The sequence below is a fragment of the Psilocybe cubensis genome, chromosome 2, assembly GCF_017499595.1.
Source record: "Psilocybe cubensis strain MGC-MH-2018 chromosome 2, whole genome shotgun sequence".
Lineage (NCBI taxonomy): Eukaryota > Fungi > Basidiomycota > Agaricomycetes > Agaricales > Agrocybaceae > Psilocybe > Psilocybe cubensis.
This window is the reverse complement of record NC_063000.1, coordinates 3,378,405-3,401,584: the sequence shown is the minus strand read 5'-3', so window position 1 is coordinate 3,401,584 and position 23,180 is coordinate 3,378,405. Positions and strand designations below refer to the sequence as shown.

Sequence of the window (23,180 nt, the reverse complement as noted above, 5' to 3'; positions counted from 1 at the left end):
AAACGGAAGGGGAAGAAAAGGGTGGCAAAGTTCATGCCACGGTTTGATGGACCGTACGTTGTAGAGGCTGCCTTCCCCGAACGATCAGAATATACACTGAGGTTACCAAACAACCCAAAGACGTTCCCGGGGTTCCATGCCAGCCTTTTAAAACCATTCGTGCCGAATGATCCAGAGAAATTTCCGGACAGAGAATTGGTACGACCACCAACAGTGATAACCGAGGACGGGGTGGAAGAGACAGTGATAGAGAAAATTGTGGATGCGAGAAAACGTGGTAGAGGGATGCAATATCTGGTACGATGGGCTGGATTTGGGAAGGAGCATGATGAGTGGCTTCCAGGGCGTATGCTTGAAGAGAATGAAGCACTGGATAGATGGGAAGAGGAAGAGGCCGAGGACAAAGAAGACGAATAACGCCATAGAGAACAGACCCTTTCACGATGGAATTCTTCAGAGGGGGGAGGGGTGTAAGCCTGGAGACTTACCACACACGCAAACACGCACCGCAGGCGGACGCGCACAACAAAACGGCGCACAAACGCGAGCCCAGATTGGGTCTCGCTAATCAACTTACAAAGATATTGAGACCGAAAGACAAAAGGGAAACAAATGACCTTCGTTGCTTGACTAGAACGCTACGCAACGAAGGTAAATATATTATAGTAATTTACTACACATCATGTATTGACTAGAACGCTACGCAACGAAGAGAGCGTTGTCCCTTCTGTTTCAGCGAGTGAGGCTGCCGATCCCGACAGCCTTCCAGCGATTAATATGTAGCCGCAAGTGTACCATACAATGCGGAACCCAGAAATTCTTGACATTTTTGGTCTGTATACTGTCTGTATCCCTAATGTATAAATTGAACCCAGCTGACAGAAAGAGATTAGGGCGAGTACAAAGTAGCCAAGAGCAGTGGTGTTACAATGCATATCAAATGTATATTGTACAAATATTCGATTTGGGCGGTGTTGAATGGACGGTGGAGTGAATATATAAGTCAGAAAGAGAGAGCGAGAAGCATAGAATATCGTGATAACAAAGGAAAAATCTTTAATGTCCAAAGTGTTGAGCGTGTCGAGCAAGAAAGCATAAATCCACAATGAAGAACGAAGAAAGCAGAGGAGGCTTAGACGAGGCTGGGCTGTTACATGTGGGTTCCGTCGGGCCCAAATTCCCAGAAGGAATAACTGGTAAAGCCGAACTTTTCCTTGACCAAATCAGAGATCCGTGTGTCGTTGCATATGCCTCTGTATGTCAAATTGAGAATGCTGTTCTGTACTTCCCAGACCTTGATGACGGTAGGAAGGTCCAGCTCTTCGGCCTCCTCTAATGTAAGAGGCGAACGTCTCGAACAGAGTTCGGTGTAGGCAGGAAGAAGCCATTCGTGGTTCGAACCGAATGAGTATTTCTTTGCAATTGCAATTTTCTCAACTGCAGTAGTCAGTGGCCCAAGCTTCTGAATTGCAAGTGCTTTAATTTGGATCATTTGCCACTTCTGTCCCAGAGCTAGAATAGATGTCCAGCCAGACACAGTCGTTATATCAGGTTTTGTAAGGTCGCTGCATTCCCGAAAGATATTGTCAGATGGAAGAAAAATCAAGACGAAAAGCAAAACTTACGTAGGATAGAAAATAGAAAGCAGCCGTTCGAACTCGATCTTCTTAACGTCAGGAAGGAAAACATGGTTCGTCGGGTCAAACCAATACGTAGCCAACATTCTACTCAACGTGTCCGAATGACGATCAAAGAAGTGGCGATGAACCCTATATAAACAGTCCTCAACCTGCGAGCGAATTAGACTTTGATTTGTAACAAATAAACCATGATTGGACTTACTCGGAAGACAACGGTGGCATCGGAAAACCAGTACTTCTTACTTGAAGGATATGTATTATTGGAGAAAACATTCAATGGGATAGCTGGCTGCGGATTCACATTGGGCAAAGGGGGGTTAGGGTAGAGCTGAGGTATTACAGGCGAATGCGCATATGGTCCGTGGTATATATAACTCGGATTGCTGTAAAAGTTGGAGGACGGTAGGGTGCCAAACGACACTGCTACTGGAGTGGGTCCGATACCGAGGCCAACCCGGCCCGCCCCTTGGGATGGCGTAGGCAAAGGCGCGAATCTTAGTCTGCGAGGAGGTAGCTCCCAGTTTGGAGATGCTGGAGCGGGCAACTTACGGTCTCGAGGCAATGTTGAGCCTGTATACTGAGCAGAAGAACCCTGACCGCCTTGGAATGGAGTGCGCTGCCAAGTGGGGCTACAAAAAACAGGTGGCGGTCTCGGTGGAGGAGCAGGGTTGTTCAGCGGAGGGTTAGTGGATGGCCATTGCCAATCATTTGTTCCAGAGGGCATATATGAAGTAACAGAAGGTAAGGCAGGGGGCGGAGGGGAAATGGGGGTGTCGGCTGACGTTGCTGGAGAATGCCAAACCGCTTCGTCCACAGTTATCTGAGGACTGAAAGGTGGCGGAGGTGGAGTAGGTAGAATACGAACACCCCATCCCGAGGGCATCGCCTCTGCAAAGTACTCATGTTGAGTTTGCGGACTCCTCGCCAGGTCAGAACGGAGGGCAAATTGTGGTGTGGGTTCAGTTTCCACTTTCGAGACAGGAACAGGAGGCAATGGCGGTCTCGATCTCGGTACATGATTAGTGGCCGGTGTCGTCTCCGAAGCGCGGAAATGGCTCGACCTGGAAGAATCAGCCAACCACTGAGGGATGCTAGAAACAGGACTCTGAGGAACCTCCAACTCTTGATGAAAGGATTCCGGACTAGCGGAGAATGCGGAACGAGGCAAGGGACGCGAGACGCCAACAGGTGACCCATGTTCCTCATGAGGTGCAGAAATGTTAACCGAGTTCCTAAACGATGATATGATATCCGACATCTCAGATTGCGAGCGCATTGGATTCTGTTCAGATTGAACAGAAAGGATTTCAAAGTCGGGCATGGTGTGGCGGGGGAATTCAGGCGACAAGGAGAATCGGGAACCTCGAGAAATTGATGGCTTTGACACCCTAGGAATGGGTGCACTGCGAATCGCGTAGTTAACACTAGGTAGAATAGGCGCCCGACGAGTGCTTGCAGGAGAACTGGACACAGAAGCAGGAGCAGAACCCTCTGTAGGACTATTCCTTGGGCTCAATTTTGCCGGAAGATCATCATTTGGACTGTTAGGATACAACAGTGGAGGAGAAGGTGGCCATACCGGCGGTCTATTTGAGTGTACCATAGGAGCATTCTCTTCCCTGGTTAATCGACAAAGCAGATTGTTTACGCAGTGATAGGGCATCTGTCCTCTCTCCGAGATAGGTGAAACCTGAGCAGGTTTCCATGAAAGAATACTGTGCTCTGTGGGCGTGGCCGCCCTTTCTGTAGTGCGAGGGGATGACTGGGCGACTTCTTCGGCATCGGCGTGGTTACTATGGTTCTGGTCATTTCCTTGGTTTACCTCAACTGTAGAGGCATGCACACTTTGGATGACGGGAGAGATGGGCTGACTGAAGTAGCTCAAACCAGAGTTAGTACTTGAGGGCCTCGTTGAGGGTTCCACACCAGGGCTTGGTGCTCTAATAGCCAGGTCGTCGGCAGACAGAGCTTTACGTTGGAGGTATTCGCCGATAGAGATAGCCTCTGGTTCAACTTCCTCCGTGGACAGCGCTACAGCTGGAGTTGTGGTGGAGGGGTCGGAAGACATGGCAGAAGAAATGTTATGGTTGGGTACGGTGGGGTGGGCCACTTCAATCACTGGACTATGAGGAATTGACGGGGTTTCGATCACACCTCCATTTCTCGTCTTTGTGGTAGTTGCCATGGAAGCCGAACCCAACGAATCCGGCAAGTGAGGCATAATTATGGTACTGGCAATGGAGGAATCTGGATTTGTGTAGCTTGGGGTCGGGGCGCTTTCACCATCATCATCAACAAACCGCGGGGAGTGATTTCCATCTGAGGAAGAGAACGACAATGATTCTAAAGCAGTTCTGATTCGAAATAATTGTTCCCAAGGCTGAGGGAGGATAGAGTTGATTGGCTTCACTGCCTCCGAATCAACAGGGGCAGTGTTGTCGTCATCAGCCACAGCACCGCTGTCACCTCTACGGATGATGGGCGCTGCTCCCGCCTCCTCGTTGAAGAAGGGGGCAGTCATCTCCCACTGTTCCAGGAAGGGGTCTTCTAGGTCCGACGGCGTCTCGAGCCTGCTATCGTCTGCCAGAGGCAACGAAAAGACAATTGAGGGCGAGAGGGTACCAGGTGGAGGCGAGGGCGTCGCTGTTAAGGTGCCCGGAGACGATAGCTGGAGCAGCTCGCCGTCAGAGTTAGAATTCCAGTCCAAGATGGAGGCCGACCCGGTGCTCGACGTTGGTGAACTGGTGAGGGTGTCGATGGGAACCAGCATATGACTCGGTGTCGCTTGCATGGAATTGAAGGAGGACCTATTGTTCAACTTTACAGTTGGCGAGACCATGATCTGGTCCTGAGTAGCGTTGGCACACCGGTGTGTGATTAGGTATACGGACGGGATGGATAGAGTAGGGGCACGATAACGGTCTCAACGACAATAGAGAAATACGAGTAGAGGTGTAGTTGGGGTCCAACTTATAAAGCAGTGATGAGCGCCTCTACATGGGAAAATACGCTCGCTTGATGGAGAAGACGTCAGGCTCTCAGGAACATTCATTTATAATTAGTCCCCCTCCAGTTTCATTAGTTGAAATAATTTGACGATTCTGATCATGGAGCAACGGGCATGTGTTTAGAAAAATTGAGTGCTACGATAAATTAGTTTGTCCAAGGAAGTCAAAGTCGAGGCAAATCAGAGGAGGTCTCAAGTTCCTTGTCCATCGGCTGAACCGCCATGACCCCCTAAGTACATCACAGCATGCACGTCAATGAGGCGATTTATGAGGGCTGCGTCGACGGTGCACGAACGCATCTTCACACGCTGGAATTAAAAACAGTAAGGAAAATGATATGATGTTCGGAGCATAACTCACTAATGCAAAGCAGACCCCGCGATAGACAAAGTTGAAGAGCTCCTTGAAGTCGGGGTGGCTTTTGACAATGAAACCAGTGGGGTCCTTCGTACGAGCAAGATATTCCGTCGTAGATTTCTTTATGGCCTGTCGGTCGATTAGTAAAAAGAAACAAAAAAGAAGCGATTAAGCGGGTTGCTTACGTTTTTATTTGCCTTCTCGAACGCCGCCTCGTTTTGGGTATCGTCTGACTTTGTTTTGCCTTTCACAACAGTTGCACGTTGAACCTCTGAAACGTCTCCGAACACGTCTCGTTCTTTTTCCTTGCCTTTCGCGGTAGGTTTAACCTGCTTCGGTAGCTCCGGAACTTTGAAGACCCTGTCCCCTTCGACGTCAACAGCACCCAACCGTACCCCACTTCCCAGATCGGCTGCTATTCCAGCAGTTTTTTGCCTTTTCAAAGGCCCTCCACCAACTGTACTGCCGCTCGCCACGCGCTTGAGGTTGCCTAGACTGCCACCTCGCTTAAGGTCGCGAATAAAGAATGCCGGAGGTTTGCGAGGTATTGGGTCATCTGGTCTCGGAGGACGTGGTAGGGAATGTTGAGGTAATGGCCGCGGTGCGATGCGTCCTACTTGTAATCTGATGACCTTTTTCTCGTCGGAAAATCGAGAAACTTGTGCAAAAATAACGACCTGAGTTGTTTCAGGTCCATCTGTAAAGGCATGAGCGAAATATGACTTGTAGGATTAATTTACATACTGCTGTCTCCGAGAGCAACTTTAACGCCAATAACAGACCGTTCTGGAAGCGGATCTTTTGACGTCGAAGCCGAAGAGAATGGTTGCAAACAAAACATATTCTCGAAATAGATTTGCGACAAGGTAGCAAGTGGGTGAATGTCCCTAGGTCATAGTAAACACCTGCGTTACATCGTTTTCCATACGACGCACATTTCTACCTTCCCACTTTCATCCATATACACATCCTTCAATGCGATCGTGCCCATCAAACGTAAAGTCGGCCGTCCACGCATACTTTCCAACGCCAACGCCAGTGGGTTTTCTAAGAGATGAGATGTGCTTTGTTTGGAAGGCGAGTCTAGCCGAGCTGCAAAGGTAAGACCGTCAAGAACAAGTAGAGAGTCAGGTAACGATAAGGCCCCGCGGTAAAGAAGACGGTAAGAAGGCGGTACATTTGCGATCTTTGATGGGGTGAGTGTGCCCTGGGGTTCTAAAATGGTGGATAATCGTGACTGTGAAGATGCATGCACTTGTTGTTCCATGTTAGCACGCAAGGTACTCCTGGAAATGCGGTATTCAGGTCGTAGGATCGTTGTCGTGGTTCATGGTCAAGGTACGCGTTGTTTGTGCTTGTTGGCAGATCACCACCCCGCGTTGACATTCTTTCCCACGACAAACGGTCGCATTGGTGAAGTAACGACTGATGGCTTTCTTCTTTGCTCCCTGGTGGCCACATACATACTCAAAACCCTTTAAAGAAGAAAGATAAATAAAAAACTCTTGACTTCTGTATCTATCCAAGGACACTTGTCTCTACCAACGCAGTGGGTTCTCAGATTTGGTCGTCCTCCACAGTGTCTCACTTAACTATACCTATATCATGCATTCCGTAGTGGTTCATTGCAGTGGTATCAGTTATCCCCCGACTGTACCTTGGACTATCCATTGATCTCAGATGTTTTCCCCCTCCATACCTACTTTTATTCTCTGCGGATTCTCTCCAGCGTCATGGTCCTACTGTCTCAGAACCAGAGTGGAGCATGAGTGTTCTGCGACCGTGATATTCCTATCTAGGATCTGTCCGACGATGTACCAACTTGGGAAATTTAAAGTCCTCCGCGACTTTAATCCAATACCCCATTGCTCTACACCATGCGCATTTTCCCACTCTCCTTGTGGCTCGTCGGTTTGTTGTTGGGTTCTATCGCAACCAATGCGTTATCCCTTTACTCAACGATGTTTGACGACGATGACGGTGACCTTTGTCCAGCGGAAATCTGCGACGAGCAATTAATGAACCCGGCTGCAATCCGCCACTACTCCTCTGAAGCTAAAAGGCCCACTCGCACCACACGACGATTGACAAACGCAATGCGGCTCGCCCTCGGACTTCCCCTCAACCCTCCAAAATCGCGTCGCGCCGATGGTAAATAACGAATACACTCTATCTTCTCTTGGATTCACAGCTCCTGCTTGTAGCTCGGCCGCAGGTATCCCCCGTGCCGCAAACCACCTACGAAGGTCTCATCGAAGTCAGAAATTTGACGGATTCAAGTTCTCTAGGTTACATATCCTTTCGACAAAGAGCCAGCGGCGTATTCAGGATTAGGCCAGAGGTTGAGCATGCCCTGATTGTAACTTTCTCTTTGGATGTTGGTGCAACTTTTGGTTCTGGAATCGGGTTCGAAATGAATGTGCGATTTTCTTGTTTGCTGTTCTATCGCAGTCCAATGACGGTTTGATTCCATAGAATGCAGATGGCCCATTATTGGGCCTGGTTCAAGGGCGAGAGAACAACGGTTCTGATCTTAGTTCCGGCAGCGCTAAGTAATTTTGTTCCTAGTGACTCTGAATGCGCCATTGATCACTTCGAGCAGCTACTTGTATTTTAATGGAATCGGTCTTCCAGGATGTAAGCCTACCTCCGAGTCAAGTCACCTTATCACCGTGTTAATTACATGTCTTCAGCTCCTCCTGGGAGTGTTCCCACAGAATTGCCCAATACATTCACGTTAAGGACAGGGGAACCCAGGACGGCAGAGTCTAGTGTGGTTTGTTTCGGATTTTCTACCATTACAATATCGTTATGGCTAATTCTTGCTTTGACTCAGTGGACCGTTGACCTTGTCACGGGTCAGCTTTCTGTTGTTTGGACTAATTCAGATGGAAGTAAGTTCACTTATCCGTATGCTCCCTGTCTCTAAAGCACTGAGCGCGTCGCAGAACCGGCCACCCCAATTCACACTTGGGTGCAATTTAACTTCCTGTACGCAGGAGGCAACCCCGACCTTTACCAAGATTTGTTTCCCATATATCCTTTGTCGTTAATCGTGAGTATTTCTTGGGTTCATTGACTATCGACATCGACAGTTGACGATGGCACAACAGTCTCTTCACTTCGTTCCTCAAACACCCTCATAGACCTTCTCGTGCTTAAAGTTATAATATGTGTGGTTTACAAGTTCTACTGTATACCATTTCACCACCTGATACGGTGCGACGCCGTGTCTTAGGCATTTGTATTGATTGTTTACAAGTACAGTTGTAGGTTCGATAAGCATATATTTATGATTTTCAAGATCATTTTGTATTGAATGTATTGTTTCTTAAAACCAATATTTACGAATGGACCCGATTTTCTCGCTCAATCATGACTTCTTCACGCTCAATCATGACTTCTTCAAAGATGATTATTGACTTAGCACATCTGGCATTGAGTGTTTTGGTTTGAAACTAGGGAAACAAGCCGTTTTATTTCTTGTTACTAGTGTTGACTTTCTACGCTGGTGTTCTTCATGGTCGGAGGGCAATGTTCTCCAAGGTATGTGATTTTTGGTGTCCTCTATGACGATGTTGATTTCTTTTTGGTATATAGGCGTCTTCACCGCATGACCCAATGGTTCGGTATCCTTCCTGACAAATATATCACCTATTTGCTTTGATAATTTGAAAAATACGAGGTCAAATAACAAGCTTGTATATCCATGTATAAAAGGCTCAAAGGTGGTCTTTTAACCCTCCATTATCGTGTTTTTCCCCTACCGATCCTGTTACAGCCCACATCCCTTTTAGCATCACTCCTTTGCATCTTTTCTTATTGGTTTATAGCCATCTCATTCAGCAACATCAGCACCACTTCCGCCCTTCGACCTAGGGTCAGCTTCATGACGGGCACGGAATGCTTGGCAGAGATCTGTGAAGATATTGCACACCCTCACATCACCGTAGTCCAGCGTAGCACCTGGGGCCTGCCTCAACTCACCTGTTCGTCGCGATGAAGAGTACGCGTACTTTCGTGCATTATTCACTTCCGGGTACTTACCGCGCCTGTAATCAGATAACCCTGATCATCCACTCCGCAAGAGACCTGCGAAGCGATGATTGAAGTCGTTCAGCTGTCAAACGGCCGGAGTCTTGGCTATAGTTCTACCGTAAGATTTACAGCATGTTCCAACATGGAGCGGAAGCAACGGATGCTGTGAATGCCGCCTTTCCGATGGATGTTGGGAGTAAGACTGAGACTTGGGTGTCGTTGACCATGACGGTAAGAAAAACTGCATATCCAATAGTCAGCTCCAGCTATAATATCGTATCCGCTAGGAAGCGCGCCCACCGCTTGCTTGAGTTTTCTTATCGAAGAAAGTTAATATTCCATTTAGTGGTATATTCACCCTCCAATAGACAAATAATGATGGAAGTGAGTTTCGTTACAATCCTTGTTTTCATGTCTAGAATTCCCATAACGCGTTGGTTTGTTTGTAAGCCACGTTAACAAACAAAACCTGGGGTCAATCAGGTTATATTTCCGCAGGAGGAAGTTCTGAGCTTTAAGGAAAGGTATCCAGTGCAATTTTTCTATTTATAAGTCACTTTGGTTTATCTGGAATCATCGTCAACTGATTTTCTTTGTATAGTTGTCCTTCCATGTTGTTCTGGTCAAATCCAGTTCCATATAGTTCCATTTGGTATATCACTATACCAATTGAGAACGGCATTATTTATGAACAGGATCACATTTCCCCTGTCACATAAGCACATTATGAAGCTTAATAAGTGTGGTGCGATTGTCTTCAACCATATCAGAACTCAGGAGCAATGATATTCTCTCCTGAGTGAAGTGGATAGCGGTGCCGTGAAAATTTGACTGTATTTGGCGCAAACCTTACAACTTACCTTTGATGTGTATTGTGATACATACGTACAGCTACTTCAGGGAGTCGAAGTGCAGATGCCAAGTGAGCGCTTGGTGAGCGCCAGGGGTCGCCTAAGTACTTTAATTGGGTCCCAGGGGTTATAATTATCTTACCGTAAGTACAAAGAAATGTCTAGAGGTAGATGAAATGCTTTGATGTTTGCATTATGCCAGGTATACTCACCCTTTAATGTGACAGGGCGTTCCACCTTCAGCTTGACTTTTATGAACTGCGTGAAGAGGCCCAATACGCCAACGATAGCTTCCTCCAACGTAATTCAACGAGCGTCATACGAGAATATTCCAGTCTGGTGCTCAAGGGTGCTCAAGGGTACTTATCGAGGTAGTCAAATATCTTCAAATATTCGGCAAAAATTTAATTTTCATCTACTCAAGGCACGATCGACGGCATCCATCAAACGCAAAGCCATATGTCTTTGTTTACTGTGGGTGTTGGTAAATCGGTGATGGATGTCTATATTATATATATGGTATTACTTTCCTAATCAGGCTTCCCTTTGGGACGGCTATCAGAGGCTATCAGCGGCTATCATACCAGATCCAACGGATTTTGCGATTCAGTTCGTTCCACCGATTACTCGGAAAAGATTGGTGATGCATCACTCTCCGATATCAAATCTGTTCCTTGTTAAATTCATATAATGGCCGCGAGTTCATTTGAACACCACCGGTTCAGTCTTACTCCACGGTTTTCTTCTGATACTCTCACTCTTTTTTCGTCGGGTTCAGAGCCCACGACACAGCGACTATCCATCCACACTCTTTTAACGTTACAGTACTATGCGCCTGTTCACTTCATATGCTCTATGGACTCTGGCGATTTTAGCGGGTCTGTCGACTGCAAATGCAGCCGTCGCATCGGATAGCTCTCAATGCCTTGCTGAGATCTGTGGAGAGCCACTCTTTGGTGTGGAATCCTCCTTGGTTGCGCGAAGCACACCGCAAAAGCCGTGTCCTTCCGCTACAGCCACCCTCAAACATAGGGATCTCACGAATGCCGAACGGCTCGGCCGCGGTCTTCCTCTCAAGCCTCCCGTTCGTCGTGGTCAGTCGAAAACTCATGTACTCCTTTTCCAAAAAGTTCTCAGTTCGTTATTCCCATTTTAAACAGGACATGCCGCACGTTCACAAGTGTCACCAATCCCTCAAGTCCCCGAGCCCGAGGAACCAGAACCTCCCACCACTGAGCCTGAGCCCAAAGAAGTTGTTTACCAGGGTAAAATTGAAGTTCGTAAAACAGATGGAACGTCGCTTGGATATATCTACGCCACTAACAGGGCTAGTGGGCTGTTCACCTATGGAACTGTTGAGGGATCTGCTCTCACAATCTCTTTTTCGTTGAACGAAGGCGTCACCTCTGGCACAAATCTGGCCATTACTATGCTCGTGAGTTGAATGGCTTCAATATTGGTTTATCTACCTAACATCTTGCGCTAGAACTCCGATGGCCCCTTGCTTGGACTTGTTCAAGGTCGCGACAGTACCACTGTTGATATTGCAACCGGTTCATTCAAGTAAGATCCTATTGGATGTCAGACATTAAACCGAGAGAATTAAACATTTCGTTTCAGCTATCTATACATCAACGGGATCGAACTTCCTGGGTGTAAATTTGAAAAACTTTGGGAAATACGGATGCTGATTAGCTTTTAGCATCACCTGGAAGCGTACCCATAACTATGCCCAATGGCTATTCATCAAACAGGGCGGCAGAGTCACATATTGTGCGTTCCCTTGAATGCCGTTCTTTCACTGGACTAACATTATTCTATCTGTTTCACAGTGGAACTTGGATCTGACTACAGGGGATCTTTCCCCTCAATGGATCAACTCTGACGGATGTAAGCCATCCTTGTTCTCCATGACCAATTTTGCATAGTACTTGAATTAACACGACACTCTTCAGCTTCTCCTGTTACCAAGCTTTGGAGTCAAAGTAACTTCCTGTATGCCGGTGCCGACCCCGCTGCCTTCCTTGCGAAGTATCCTTCCGCAGTGACCCCATTGGTGAGTGCATATATATTTGATATACACAAACCCACTATAACATGACCATTAGACGCTTCACTTCGTCGTTGATGATCAATCGTCGACCTGATGTTGCACAACTATTGCTTTTACACCAGCATTGGACATTTACTATTAGAACTAATTCACTAGCCACTTTACACGATCATTCGTACTATAGGATACAGACGATGTAGTCAACGGACCCTCTATTTCCTCATCATCTGCTGAATTTCAAGGGCATCTTCCAGAGAATTCGCATGGAACCCACGTGTTAACCAAAATTTGCGGACCTCAAGGGAAAGGAATAACAAACAAATTTATTCTGCAGTCTGCACAAATCCGTACGACCGATTGCCGTTCATTTTAGAGCTTAAAGCCTTGCTTTAGCAGCAGCAGCGTCTATCAGTGGATTTATCAGCCTAATATCTTGTATGACATCGTCCAGAAGCTTCTTGTATATATTTCGCTATATATACATGCTCTCAGTACTGCCAACCTGTAGAAAACGAATATCTTACCTTGATTAGCCCCCAACATCCGGCCTTTGCATTCACAGAAACTCGATTTGCGACCTCCTCGGCTGCTTTCAAGATATCTTTAGTTGTGCCCTTAACAATGTAGTCTATAACACCATCTTTTAGAGCCTCGGGAGGAGTAAAACGGTGACCTTCGAGAGCAATTTTACGGTGCAGATTGGTGTTCCCATATTTGGAGGTTAGGAGCGAGGCCACGGAAAGAGGATATGGAGCTCCGAAGTGGATCTTTAATTAACTCAAAGCTGAAAAAATTGCCACAGCATTCATGCGTTCCTTGGAGGTACATACCTCGTTCATACAGAGCCATGCATTACGTGTTGAGCCGTCGGTCATTACTCTGTAGTCGCATGCTTGCGCGAGTACGAAACCACCTGCAAAGCAGTGCCCATTGATTGCTGCGATAGTTGGAACTATGTTCTCGAGGTATAAGTACCGAGTCACAAAGAAGAAATCAAGGAAACACACTCGGGAATGTTAATAACCTAGTCAACATAGGATTGAAGGTTTGTTGAAAGAAGTTGGGGTCCGCCAACGACTCTTCATAGTTCAAACCTAAGGATAGTAAGTATAAGTACATATCAGCGCGTAACGCAGGGCGCATTACGCACCGTTGCTGAAGAATTTATCTTGGTCTCTCCTCCCAACTACGATGAGCGCACCATGACCGGCGTCTTCGCGACCCGCCTGCCGTTGCTCTCGCCATTCTCTTTCGACAACATCAAGAGCAGGCTTTATGCCCTTGTTAATGAGCGTATGCGAAAGACGATTATCTACTCCGTTGTGGAGCTCTAGAATCCATAAAGTAGTCGTCGCTGTACAATTCTCCCCGCGTTAGTAACCTCAAGGCTTCTATCTATATACACAAGGGCTGTTGTGACAAACAGACATACGATGGGTCAAAGTAACCATTGAGTCACTGGCAGGCAGCACAGTTATAGGATCTGAGGGCATATTCGCACCTGGCAACTGTGAATATGGGGGTGGAAGAGGCAATCTTCATGCTATGCTGGAAGAGTGGAGAAGGCTAGTCACCTGCCGCCCACAGCTGGCGACATAGATAGGGGCTATGTCCTTGAATCGGCCCTTCATATTTAACTGAGAAAATACTCAGTACTCGGTACTCATTTATTTAGTGCTGACTTTGGCTTTCGACCACGAATAGCACAGGGAAAACCTTTTTGAGCTACTCTTTCCAAATTCTTTCCAACTGACCGGAGACCTTGAAGCTTGACACGTCGTCCGAAATAGGAAGGTTTGGTCCACGCCATTCAACCTCCGGACCCTATGATTTCAACACCCTTCCACCTGCCAGGATTGTGGACATTTTCTCAGGTGGCCGCCACTAGCGCGCCCCTGGCACTGTATACGTGGAGCTCTACTTTTATCACCTTTTCTGCTTCTAACAACTTCTGGTCTCGTTCAACTTCAGATTCAAACCAGGGTGTTTCTGGTCAGCGAGTTATAATCTTTTACAAAAAGATAGGATACGCTCGTCGCTTGGCGAAGGTACAATCTAACTATGGGGACCACCGACCTACTACTTTCAGTCTTCGGGTGGACATTTATCCCCGACTTTGCCACTAAACACCTTCTCAATTTCGTGTACTATCAGTCCCCATTTCGAATTGTCGCTGCGCCTCCACCAGGTAGCCCAAAGCATAGAAGACACTATGCCATCACATACGCCGTGGTTATTTTCTCTTACCTCTCCTACACCCTCTTTCAATCTGCACGTACGATGCCACCAAATTTCTACCAGATTTTGGGTGTCCCACCCGACGTGGACGAGAACGGACTCAAGTTCGCGTTCAGAGCGTTTGCAAAAAGGTATCATCCGGATAAGCCGGGTGTGGGGAAGGACGGAGAACTGCTGTTCATGTATGTGAGGGATGCCTTTGAGGCACTCAAGGACCCTGTGGTGCGCTTTGCTTATGACAGGTGAGAAACAGTGTTACAATTCATTTTAACGCGTTTTTGATACTTTTCGCTGCAAATTGATAGGTTTGGACCCGACGTCCTAGGGTGGCGGAATCAATGTAAAACAACGCGCGAATTCGTGCGGCATGGTCTCTTGGTATCGTCTGGATACCATATTGTGGCCGGTATCATTTTGCTCTTCATGTCCGCTATAGGACGCCCTAGCGTCATCTCCTTCGTGAGTTACTGTTAATCCACTCCACCTCCTCCGAAGTTTAGCTTAAAAACCTACGACAGTGGCGCTACGTCTTATTCGCGGCTTTACTAGCTGGCGAATTGTCCTTCATCCTGTCACCATTCCCCGCTTCGCAATCAAGCATCCATCCTCCTTCCCCATCCCTTTTCTCTTTCCTTGGTTCGTCTGTCCAACCATCAGAAACCGCTGCCCTATCGCTTGCCAGAAATATGGCGCCTAGGTCGTTCTTGCAAACCATTTTCCCCAATCGCATCCCGTACCAGCACATCCTATTCCTGCACCAGGTCTTCATGTTCATGAGCGTCGCTGTCAGCAGGGTCTATCCACGGTTCGTAACGATGTTCAGTGAGGACGGAAGCGGGGAGTCGAAGCAACTCGATGCCCTGGAGAAGGCGGTTTGGGAGAGGGTGTATGGCACGCTCGCCATCGCTGATCGCGAAGGTACGTCCTCATCAGTGACGCCCATAGGCCAAATCATATGGTCTAATTTACGTTGACATCAAATGCAGCTTCCGTCATATTGCACACTGTTCTCCGTTCAATCATGCCTTCCAACTCACCTACGCCCGCGCAGCCATATCATGACCCGACCCTAGCACGCATGCACCCACTCTCCCCGAGTCAGACACTCGAGGCGCTGGAAAAAGTCTCACCTACAATCAGAGACCTCATTATCGAAGCGAACATCAAAAATCAGACAGCGGGGCCGATTGCAGTTGCATGGGATGCTGCCCTCCGCAAGGCGTTGGATGCGCTCATATTAGAGGCCCGGACTAACAGCACCGCTGCTCAGGCGCAAACAAACATGGACGGGGCTGGGGTAGCTGAGACCTCAAGCCCCACCGTCTCCGCTGCTGCTGTGCCAATTACACCCCGCGCGAAGAACTTCTGGGAGAAAGACACTGCTTCCGAGGCCGATGATCTTGTCACACTCGTTTCTGAAAGCGACACGACGTTGGTGAATAAGGGCTCGGAGTCGCGTCCTGCGAGTCCGCACAAGACTCTGGGTCGCGTGCCCTCGACGCCTCGCTTGGCCAGCGGAGGAAGTGGGAGGGTGAGTCCTACAAAGTCGCATTCACCTGTGAGGAAGGCATCCTTCGGGGGTGGAGCTGGAGAGTTTTGATAGTTTGAGAACGTGTTTTCAAATTAAATCATGACACTTATAATTGTATTTCCTGTCATGGAAATCTGGTCGGTGTAACCAGGAGCGATGTTACACGTTGTGATTCCACGGATAATGAGGTAAGAAGAACGCGCAGTATTTAACAAATATGTAAACTGTCGTTTAGGAAAAACCTCAGTACTATCACGCTTGCTGACGCTCGTCGTCGTTTTATTGAGTGCTAGTTCCTCGTTCCTGATGAGAGCATGTACAAATGAACAAGAAGTGGTATACCGGATCTTGGAGAGTGCTTGATAGTGAAATTCCGTTAATATTGAAGCAGGGCCGTCAAGTTAAGAAGTGTCTTGAAGAATCCATCAGACGCCCTGAATAGGACAGACGTTAGTCCCTCTCTCCAAAAATGTCGTGTCCCTCCAATTCCAGCGAGCAACCCATATAAAATGTAAATAGGATTCCCTTGCATTGCAATACGGAAGCAGAGCTTAATCTCTTCTTGAGCACCTTTTTGCTTTTGTTTGAAACTCGACAAAATGCGTTTGTTCATGAAAGGCTCAGAATTTTGAGTAAAAATTCGGGTACGGGGAATCGAACCCCGAGCTGCCGCGATCATGAATGAGAGGCGGCAATGTTAGCCGTTACACCATACCCGATAATAATTGAGAGCCAAAATAGCATATCTATTTTGCAGATGGCATTGAGCAGAATGAATCAACGAAATTACTCTGAGGCTGAACCGTGGTGAGCATGGATCCAGTTTTCGCAACTTGCAACTACTTGAGTGAGAAGTGGTAGCCTTAGCGCTCTTCATTGAGAACTTGAATCTCGAGAGTTCCATTAGAACGTTAAAGGCCGTAGATTCCTTAATGTGTAAAATAGTAAATATTTCTCTTTCTCTATGTATCGTCCGAGTCAATAATGGATTGATAAAAGCCCAAAGAATGTCATTTCACGCGATCGCGACTGTTGCGTAGATTGAATGAAGCATTACGTTATTTGTCCGGCATTTCCCGAAATTCCCGCGCAGTCGTTCGCCACCGTAGTTCGTTTACCAGTTGGTGCTATATAAGTAAGCAGCTCGACTAGTTAAGATTTTCTTTTGACCCTCCATCCTTGCATTTTCTTCACGATTAGATCAAAATCTGATGCCTCTGGAGCAATTTGATGTTCCAGCGCATTCGACAATGTTCAACGGTCAACCGACAACTTATCAAACTTTCACCGCGCATGGTCTGGCATGCGCAGCGGATAGCGCAGCATACATTTGATGGGCTTCGATAGGCGCAGATTCGGCATTACGTTTCTTGTGAGTATCGTCATTATCATTGTCTGTTCTTTGAAGTTTCTCTGGTGTTCTTGTCAATCATTTGCGGGGAAATCGGGCATGTGTAACCCATTTTGCCTTCTGACCTCTACTGATGGAATGTGTCGTGATCAGTTGTGCTGCGCGCAAAGAGTATACATAAAGTGCGATTTTGATATCCCTACGACTCAACCTTACATTCATCCCTAGTTTAACCTCCCATGCAAGCTTACTCTGATAACCCTCTCTTAATCAAGGCTCCTATAGGTCAACAGCCTTACTCACTTTTGCCTACTTCAGAGCAGGCTCAAGTCGACGACCTTGTTAGACTCAGGAAGAAAAGACGAGCAAGACGATTTGGGCATGCCCTTGTATCAACACTGTGTCTGGGCTATTTAGTCTACTTGGCGTCTAAGTACACTGGGATTTTCCACCACGGACATTGCGGCGATAGCGTAGAACACGATGTGAGCGTCTACTCTATGACCGTGTCCCTTGTTGCTACATCTGAATATCCAATCAGGTGGTTCACACGCTTTCTGGAATTGGGTATACTATTCCGAGCAACGTTAGCCTTGTTCATTGCGTTGACGGAACCCAGGACCGGATCGAAACTACCGTTGACTCTTCCCAAGATCTTTATGAGTCGAGGTCATCATTCCAACTTCCGCTTGATTCTGCAACCATCTTTTTGGTATCTCGAGGACAAAACTTACATGGCGCGATCAGCGTTGTGACTAGCGAGGACCAGGAGGTTGATTCTGCTAAAGTTGTCGTTTCTCTTTACCACACAGAAAAGTCTCAAGACTGGGCCAAAGTGTGTTTGCTTTCCCGCGGTCAAGGCGAAAATGGTGTTGGCATCTTTGTGAGTAAAATCAATCCGTTTGGCGTGTCGTACATACACATTCACGCCTACGCATGCTGCGTGCTACCCCTGTAGACACCAATCGGAAGGAGCGGACATCACTGGGATAGGCGATCACTTAGCTATAGCATTGCGGTGATTCTTCCTGCGCTCGATTCCGACAAACCTCTTCAAATCAACAATCTGGAAACAGATTTACCAAACACCTCTCATCACGTTGGTGACCTATCGGACGTCCTCTTCGATCGCATAAGTCTTCGTGCCACAAATGCGCCCATGAATCTGGAGGTTTGTTTGCAAAAAAAATTATCAAGAACCATTGCAGACTGAAAAATCTGCTGCAGTTGCTGGTCACCGATTCAAGTTCAGTCATCACCACTAATGGACCCATTACTGGAACGCTACACAGCTCGCTGCAATCTGTTTTAACTACAACTAATGGGCCAATCAAGGTCAATGTCAACTTGACAAGCACTGAGCAGTCCAATGCCACCTTGATTGCGCATGCGACAAACAGGTATGTCCATCTGATAAATTTTCTGTCAGATCCAGAACAATTGACTGAGCTTCTTCGTAGTCCTATTAATGCAAAAATCAACCTACTCTCTTCTGTTGGTAATGGCGGGACATTCTTTGTCTCGACTACGACCACAAATTCCCCATTGTCGGTTGACTTCCTCACGTCACCTGTGGACTCCACGCTCCACTTGGTCTCGAAGACTACGAATGGATTTGCGTCCGTGGCTTTAGATCCAGCCTATGAAGGAAGCTACGATATCGCCACATCAAGGTACCTTAGTGCACGGGTCCACCATAAGGTACCCGTTCCAGAGGATCCGTCTGGTAAAGGCAGGCCAAGAGAAGGACATGCTATAGGAAGCCGAAACGAAGTTCGTGGTGAAATTTATTGGGGTAGATATGACGAAAACCGAAGCAATGGGACGGTCTTCATCAGAACTACCAACTCACCTGTTTTGTTGGATGTGTGAAGTCCGTAGTATAGGTAGCTTCCTGTTTTCTAGTCGCGCTGAACAACTTAGCATTCGTTTCTGAATATAATGTTCCAATTTTCTTTGGCGGATACTTAGGGCACACCCACGTGCAGGATTGAGCGCGTCGCCGCAGATCCCATTTCCAAATCGTGAACTACTTACTCGGTCATGATGCGGCTTTCTGGGGCATTCTTCCTCTCATTCCATATAAGTAATAAACGATATAAACTCGTCGAGGTGAGACACATCTAGATTTCATCATGACAACTCTGAGATATTCTTATTATTTGCTTCCCTGAAAGTACTGTTCGATGCTGCTCAACGTTGTATGTGTTCAAGATGCTTCGGCGCTTCATCAAATTAAAATAAACAAGCTAAGCTAACGTCGGTTTTAATTTCAGCACTCCCGAAGTCTTTGTCCAACCTCCTCCAGCAATCGCCCAAGAGAAACTTGTAAGGAACCCAGTTGCGGATTACACTGCGTCAGACATCATGGAATACAATGGTCTGATTGGTGCTGCATACCTAACCACCAAACCAAGTAAAACCAGCATTCATTCCGGACAGCGCGACCTTGGCCTTCAAGCATTTTCCGAGATGAAAAAGTTGAACACACCTATGTCGCTCAAGCTAAAAGGGCAAATCCACCTAGGAGTAGAGAGAGTTGCTGAGACTCGGACGTCGTCGAAGGGGGTATTGATCGTTCTGGAATCGTAGAGAATATTGGAGTTAGAATACTTATTTGGACTGCAATGAAGATATTGTAGGTCGTGATTGGCCCGACACATGACATTAGAGACTGGCGTCCATTGTCGTTGGGTTTGGATAATGTCGCCGTAGTCTCGGCCTCCCACCAATATCCGAAAGAGGATGAGGCCGAGACTAATGTCGCCGAGGTGATGGGCCAACAGAAAGACAATGGGAGATCCGTGAGAAATCTAAAAGGCACCCTCACGTGCATCTGATTAAACGCGTCGCGGACATAACGCCAAGGCCTTACAGAACACTACTTAAAGAGCAGCCAAAATTCGGGTTGACATTCGCTTTTCCACCAGTTTTCGCCAAAAATTACCAACAAGAACGAACACGAGTAAGTTTATGGCAACTCTTTTCATCTTGATGCTCAACATACCTTCTTCAGTCTAGGTTCCTTGAAGAACTTGAACCCTTCTAACCCTATCACCAACCATAGTGCCATGTCAAACTCAAAGTCGGGCGTCGTGTAAGTCAGAGCCTCTTTTACTTGTCTCGTACTTTAAACTAACCATATAAATTTATAGAATACCAGACACTCCTCGTAGCCTTAGATCATTTGGAGGCGATGCTGGATTGGTGGATCTACGCCCCACGATTGCCAAAGAAATGGACGGCGAAATTGTGGAGTGCTCCGTTGAAGACTTCATAACTACTTACCTTCCTTTCGCGCCAAATGAAGAGCAGACCCAGCGTCTTGTGCAACAGCTTCTTCAGGAACAACCTCCAGCAGGAGGAAAGGTGGCAACTCGCAGTACTAAGGCTCCTAGGCCCTCGATTTTAGTGGGCAACAAGGATCAGTATACCTTCCGTTCATACCCTAATGAGAAGGGAGATGTCAAGCTATCCTCACACGGCTCTGAGAATGTAGCATTCCGTGGATGGTCAGCTATTGCTGAGGCCATCGCAGCCGCGGCGCCAGCCATAGGACGCCAGGTCACCCAATTCAAGTACCACGATATCCCGAACAAAAGGATTGCTTCGGACATCTTGGGTTCTAATAACAGGATTGATGCAGGATTCATTCGTAATTTTCCGGGTACCTCATCTGAGCCCAGGACCACAGACATAGCCGTCGTCGTAGAGTTCAAACTCGCCACCAATTTGAAACAAGCTGTGAGTTTTCAACCATCTGCTTGGGTACCTCCAAATACTGACCTCTGCCATAGAATGCTCGGCAGGCTGTTTCAGCAAACGTTCAAATTATGAACGACGATGTTCGTCGTATGTTCACCTTTGGTGTCAGTGTTGTAGTATGACCGTATGAATTTGAAGCAAAACTGACCATTTCCAAAGATCACTGCTGAGTCCTCCGAAGTGACTCTCTGGTATCATTGTCGTTCGCACTCTGCGGTATCGAAGCGATTTAATTTTGTCAAGGCAAGGCGAATTTGACAATGGGACTGCTTTTTTCATGTTTACTTATCTGGCCATAGGAACCGCATCTCTTAATCAAAGTGCTCGCCGCTTTCACCTTTGCCACCGAAGAACAACTTGGTTACGACCCTCTGATTACTAGAGAGCAAGATGGTCGTTATACCTTCAACCTGCCTGATCCTACCTCATCTGGTCCTCTTCAACAGTTCAGAACTATTGGAACCCTCTCCGAATATCGTACGAACAACATCACCGGTCGCATGGCTCGTGTATACACAGTCAACAAACTGGACCCCGAAGGGAAACCCGTCGGAGAACCTCTCGTTCTCAAGGACGTTTGGCTGGATGAATCAGCCCAAACTGAGTGGGAAATTCAAAAAGAAATATTCAAAGATATCGAAAAATTTTGGGCCAGCTCGACGGATATACAGGGGATGAAAGAACTTCACGACACCCACAAGCGTCTTGTTACCAGCGGAGAATACAAGAAATACTTTCTCGAAATTGTCCTCGATCATGTTGGTACCGTCACTACGAGCCGTCCGGCAGCATCAACCCCTAAACCAGGGCTACTCTTCAGCTCCACAATGAAAACGCATAATCCGAACATTTCCAGCACCAACAACGTTACGCCTCAGGGTACCGGCACCAGCTCTACCAGCGTTTTTTCCGGGACGCGAAATACAAACGCTGGAACTCATCCCATAGAATTTGACAATGTCACTCCAGTTCCCGTTGCGGAGCGCCCTTTCAAACCTAAAAAGCGTTATCAAGTGGTGTTCAAAGATGTTTGCCTAACCGTGGGGCAACATACAACCCTTGGTGAAGTTGTGCGTGTGCTGCGCCAGACCCTCATTCGTAAGTGATTGACTCGCCATATCTCGACATTATGCTTACGCTTTGTCACGCACTAGCTCTTCAGCTGTTGCTCTGTGCCAATTGGGTCCACCGTGACATCAGTTCGGGAAACATTATGGCACACAAGGTCGAATTAGAGAACGATAAAGAGCCCTGGCAGGCCAAGTTGGCGGATCTCGAATATGCAAAGAAGTTTCCTCAACACGATGCTCATGAAAAATCTGTTGACCCGAAGACGGTACGTTTTGCATGAAAAGGCTCAATTACCGGACCATCATTGATGTGGCGTCTAATAGGGAACCCCATATTTTATGCCACTGGAAATTATGCTCAAGCGCTACCTTTACCATCCGAGAACACGGAAACACACCACTGCTCTGGAAAGGGGAGAAAAGGCTAAACCAGCCAAAGTTGTGTTCCGCGACAGGAAAAAGCTGAGAGGCGTTTCCTCAAAGCCGGCTTCGACTAGACATGTAATTCACAACTTCCAACACGATCTCGAATCTCTTTGGTGGATTCTCCTTTGGACTGTTACTTGCCGCATCGATTCTGAAGCTGCTTACGCTTATGGGAGGCCAATATTTGTCAATCAAATCATTCCAACCGACGAACGACAAGACTGCTTCAACGCCGAGAGCATTCTGGACGAGCTGGAGCAGTTCTTGCCGGCACCCAAATCAGAGGATGAGGACACCTTCGCAGAGATGATTGACAATCTCAGGAACTTCATGAATGACGCCTACGTTGCCCGCGTCTCCGAAGGGAATCAAAACAAACCCGAGCATTATGTTGAAATATTCGCAAACTTCAATGTTTGCTTCGATACAATGCTGGAGACTGCGTCTGATTGGGCTGGACTACCTTTGATTACTCGTTCAGCAACCCAAGGTCAGCCACAATCTGTGGTTCCGGGACGACGAAAACGCACACGCGAGGAAGAAAGCATCGCTGATGCGCGCCTGGTTGACGGCGAGGAGAGATCTGAGGCAAAGCTGCCAAAGATGGAAGACAATGAGGAAGAGGAGTAAAATTTTAATGTCTACTACTCATTTGTTTACTTTTAAATACGCGGCTTGTACCTTCAATGTATATATACATTCCTACATCGTATGTAGGTATTCATGTGTCTACCATACAAATTAACTACTACTTATGAACTAGTACATTATCGTGCTGTCGTCTTGAAGTCTCGAAGAAGGCAAATGATGAACACAAGGCCTACCTTTCTGATCCGCCACAAAAATATGTAA

The 23,180-nt window shown here is 47.1% G+C and overlaps 8 protein-coding genes and 1 non-coding gene across 9 annotated transcripts; 5 read left to right on the top strand and 4 right to left on the bottom strand.

The window, feature by feature from the left end:
* Nucleotides 1–1,150: 1,150 nt before the first annotated feature.
* On the bottom strand, nucleotides 1,151–4,431 carry JR316_0002612 (uncharacterized protein; the record flags this gene model as incomplete). The annotated part of the gene is made up of 3 exons (XM_047888402.1): nucleotides 1,151–1,565; nucleotides 1,626–1,789; nucleotides 1,843–4,431. 3 exons carry the CDS (start codon nucleotides 4,429–4,431, stop codon nucleotides 1,151–1,153), a joined length of 3,168 nt encoding a protein of 1,055 aa, XP_047753325.1.
* A 408-nt stretch (nucleotides 4,432–4,839) lies between these two features.
* JR316_0002611 (uncharacterized protein) lies at nucleotides 4,840–6,272 on the bottom strand (the record flags this gene model as incomplete). The annotated part of the gene is made up of 5 exons (XM_047888401.1): nucleotides 4,840–4,956; nucleotides 5,009–5,134; nucleotides 5,191–5,702; nucleotides 5,750–5,892; nucleotides 5,941–6,272. The coding sequence occupies 5 exons, from the start codon at nucleotides 6,270–6,272 to the stop codon at nucleotides 4,840–4,842; spliced, it is 1,230 nt and encodes a 409-aa protein (XP_047753324.1).
* A 610-nt stretch (nucleotides 6,273–6,882) lies between these two features.
* Nucleotides 6,883–8,151, top strand: JR316_0002610 (uncharacterized protein; the record flags this gene model as incomplete). Its single annotated transcript, XM_047888400.1, has 8 exons — nucleotides 6,883–7,156; nucleotides 7,210–7,424; nucleotides 7,481–7,557; nucleotides 7,608–7,642; nucleotides 7,699–7,781; nucleotides 7,842–7,899; nucleotides 7,954–8,060; nucleotides 8,119–8,151. The coding sequence occupies 8 exons, from the start codon at nucleotides 6,883–6,885 to the stop codon at nucleotides 8,149–8,151; spliced, it is 882 nt and encodes a 293-aa protein (XP_047753323.1).
* Nucleotides 8,152–10,723: 2,572 nt separating this feature from the next.
* On the top strand, nucleotides 10,724–12,041 carry JR316_0002609 (uncharacterized protein; the record flags this gene model as incomplete). Its single annotated transcript, XM_047888399.1, has 8 exons — nucleotides 10,724–10,988; nucleotides 11,055–11,329; nucleotides 11,381–11,457; nucleotides 11,515–11,549; nucleotides 11,597–11,667; nucleotides 11,727–11,784; nucleotides 11,850–11,950; nucleotides 12,003–12,041. 8 exons carry the CDS (start codon nucleotides 10,724–10,726, stop codon nucleotides 12,039–12,041), a joined length of 921 nt encoding a protein of 306 aa, XP_047753322.1.
* Nucleotides 12,042–12,323: 282 nt separating this feature from the next.
* Nucleotides 12,324–13,440, bottom strand: JR316_0002608 (Enoyl-CoA delta isomerase 3; the record flags this gene model as incomplete). The annotated part of the gene is made up of 6 exons (XM_047888398.1): nucleotides 12,324–12,419; nucleotides 12,472–12,714; nucleotides 12,778–12,899; nucleotides 12,955–13,041; nucleotides 13,098–13,301; nucleotides 13,380–13,440. The coding sequence occupies 6 exons, from the start codon at nucleotides 13,438–13,440 to the stop codon at nucleotides 12,324–12,326; spliced, it is 813 nt and encodes a 270-aa protein (XP_047753321.1).
* Nucleotides 13,441–14,008: 568 nt separating this feature from the next.
* Nucleotides 14,009–15,785, top strand: JR316_0002607 (Chaperone protein DnaJ; the record flags this gene model as incomplete). The annotated part of the gene is made up of 4 exons (XM_047888397.1): nucleotides 14,009–14,427; nucleotides 14,491–14,644; nucleotides 14,704–15,103; nucleotides 15,172–15,785. 4 exons carry the CDS (start codon nucleotides 14,009–14,011, stop codon nucleotides 15,783–15,785), a joined length of 1,587 nt encoding a protein of 528 aa, XP_047753320.1.
* A 570-nt stretch (nucleotides 15,786–16,355) lies between these two features.
* Nucleotides 16,356–16,435, bottom strand: JR316_0002606. Its single transcript has one exon. It is a non-coding gene; the product is annotated as a tRNA-Glu (tRNA).
* Nucleotides 16,436–17,306: 871 nt separating this feature from the next.
* On the top strand, nucleotides 17,307–18,939 carry JR316_0002605 (uncharacterized protein; the record flags this gene model as incomplete). Its single annotated transcript, XM_047888396.1, has 5 exons — nucleotides 17,307–17,552; nucleotides 17,609–17,950; nucleotides 18,026–18,238; nucleotides 18,295–18,467; nucleotides 18,528–18,939. The coding sequence occupies 5 exons, from the start codon at nucleotides 17,307–17,309 to the stop codon at nucleotides 18,937–18,939; spliced, it is 1,386 nt and encodes a 461-aa protein (XP_047753319.1).
* A 1,199-nt stretch (nucleotides 18,940–20,138) lies between these two features.
* On the top strand, nucleotides 20,139–22,958 carry JR316_0002604 (uncharacterized protein; the record flags this gene model as incomplete). The annotated part of the gene is made up of 7 exons (XM_047888395.1): nucleotides 20,139–20,164; nucleotides 20,223–20,811; nucleotides 20,865–20,936; nucleotides 20,992–21,069; nucleotides 21,132–21,930; nucleotides 21,987–22,168; nucleotides 22,227–22,958. 7 exons carry the CDS (start codon nucleotides 20,139–20,141, stop codon nucleotides 22,956–22,958), a joined length of 2,478 nt encoding a protein of 825 aa, XP_047753318.1.
* Between the last annotated feature and the right edge of the window lie 222 nt (nucleotides 22,959–23,180).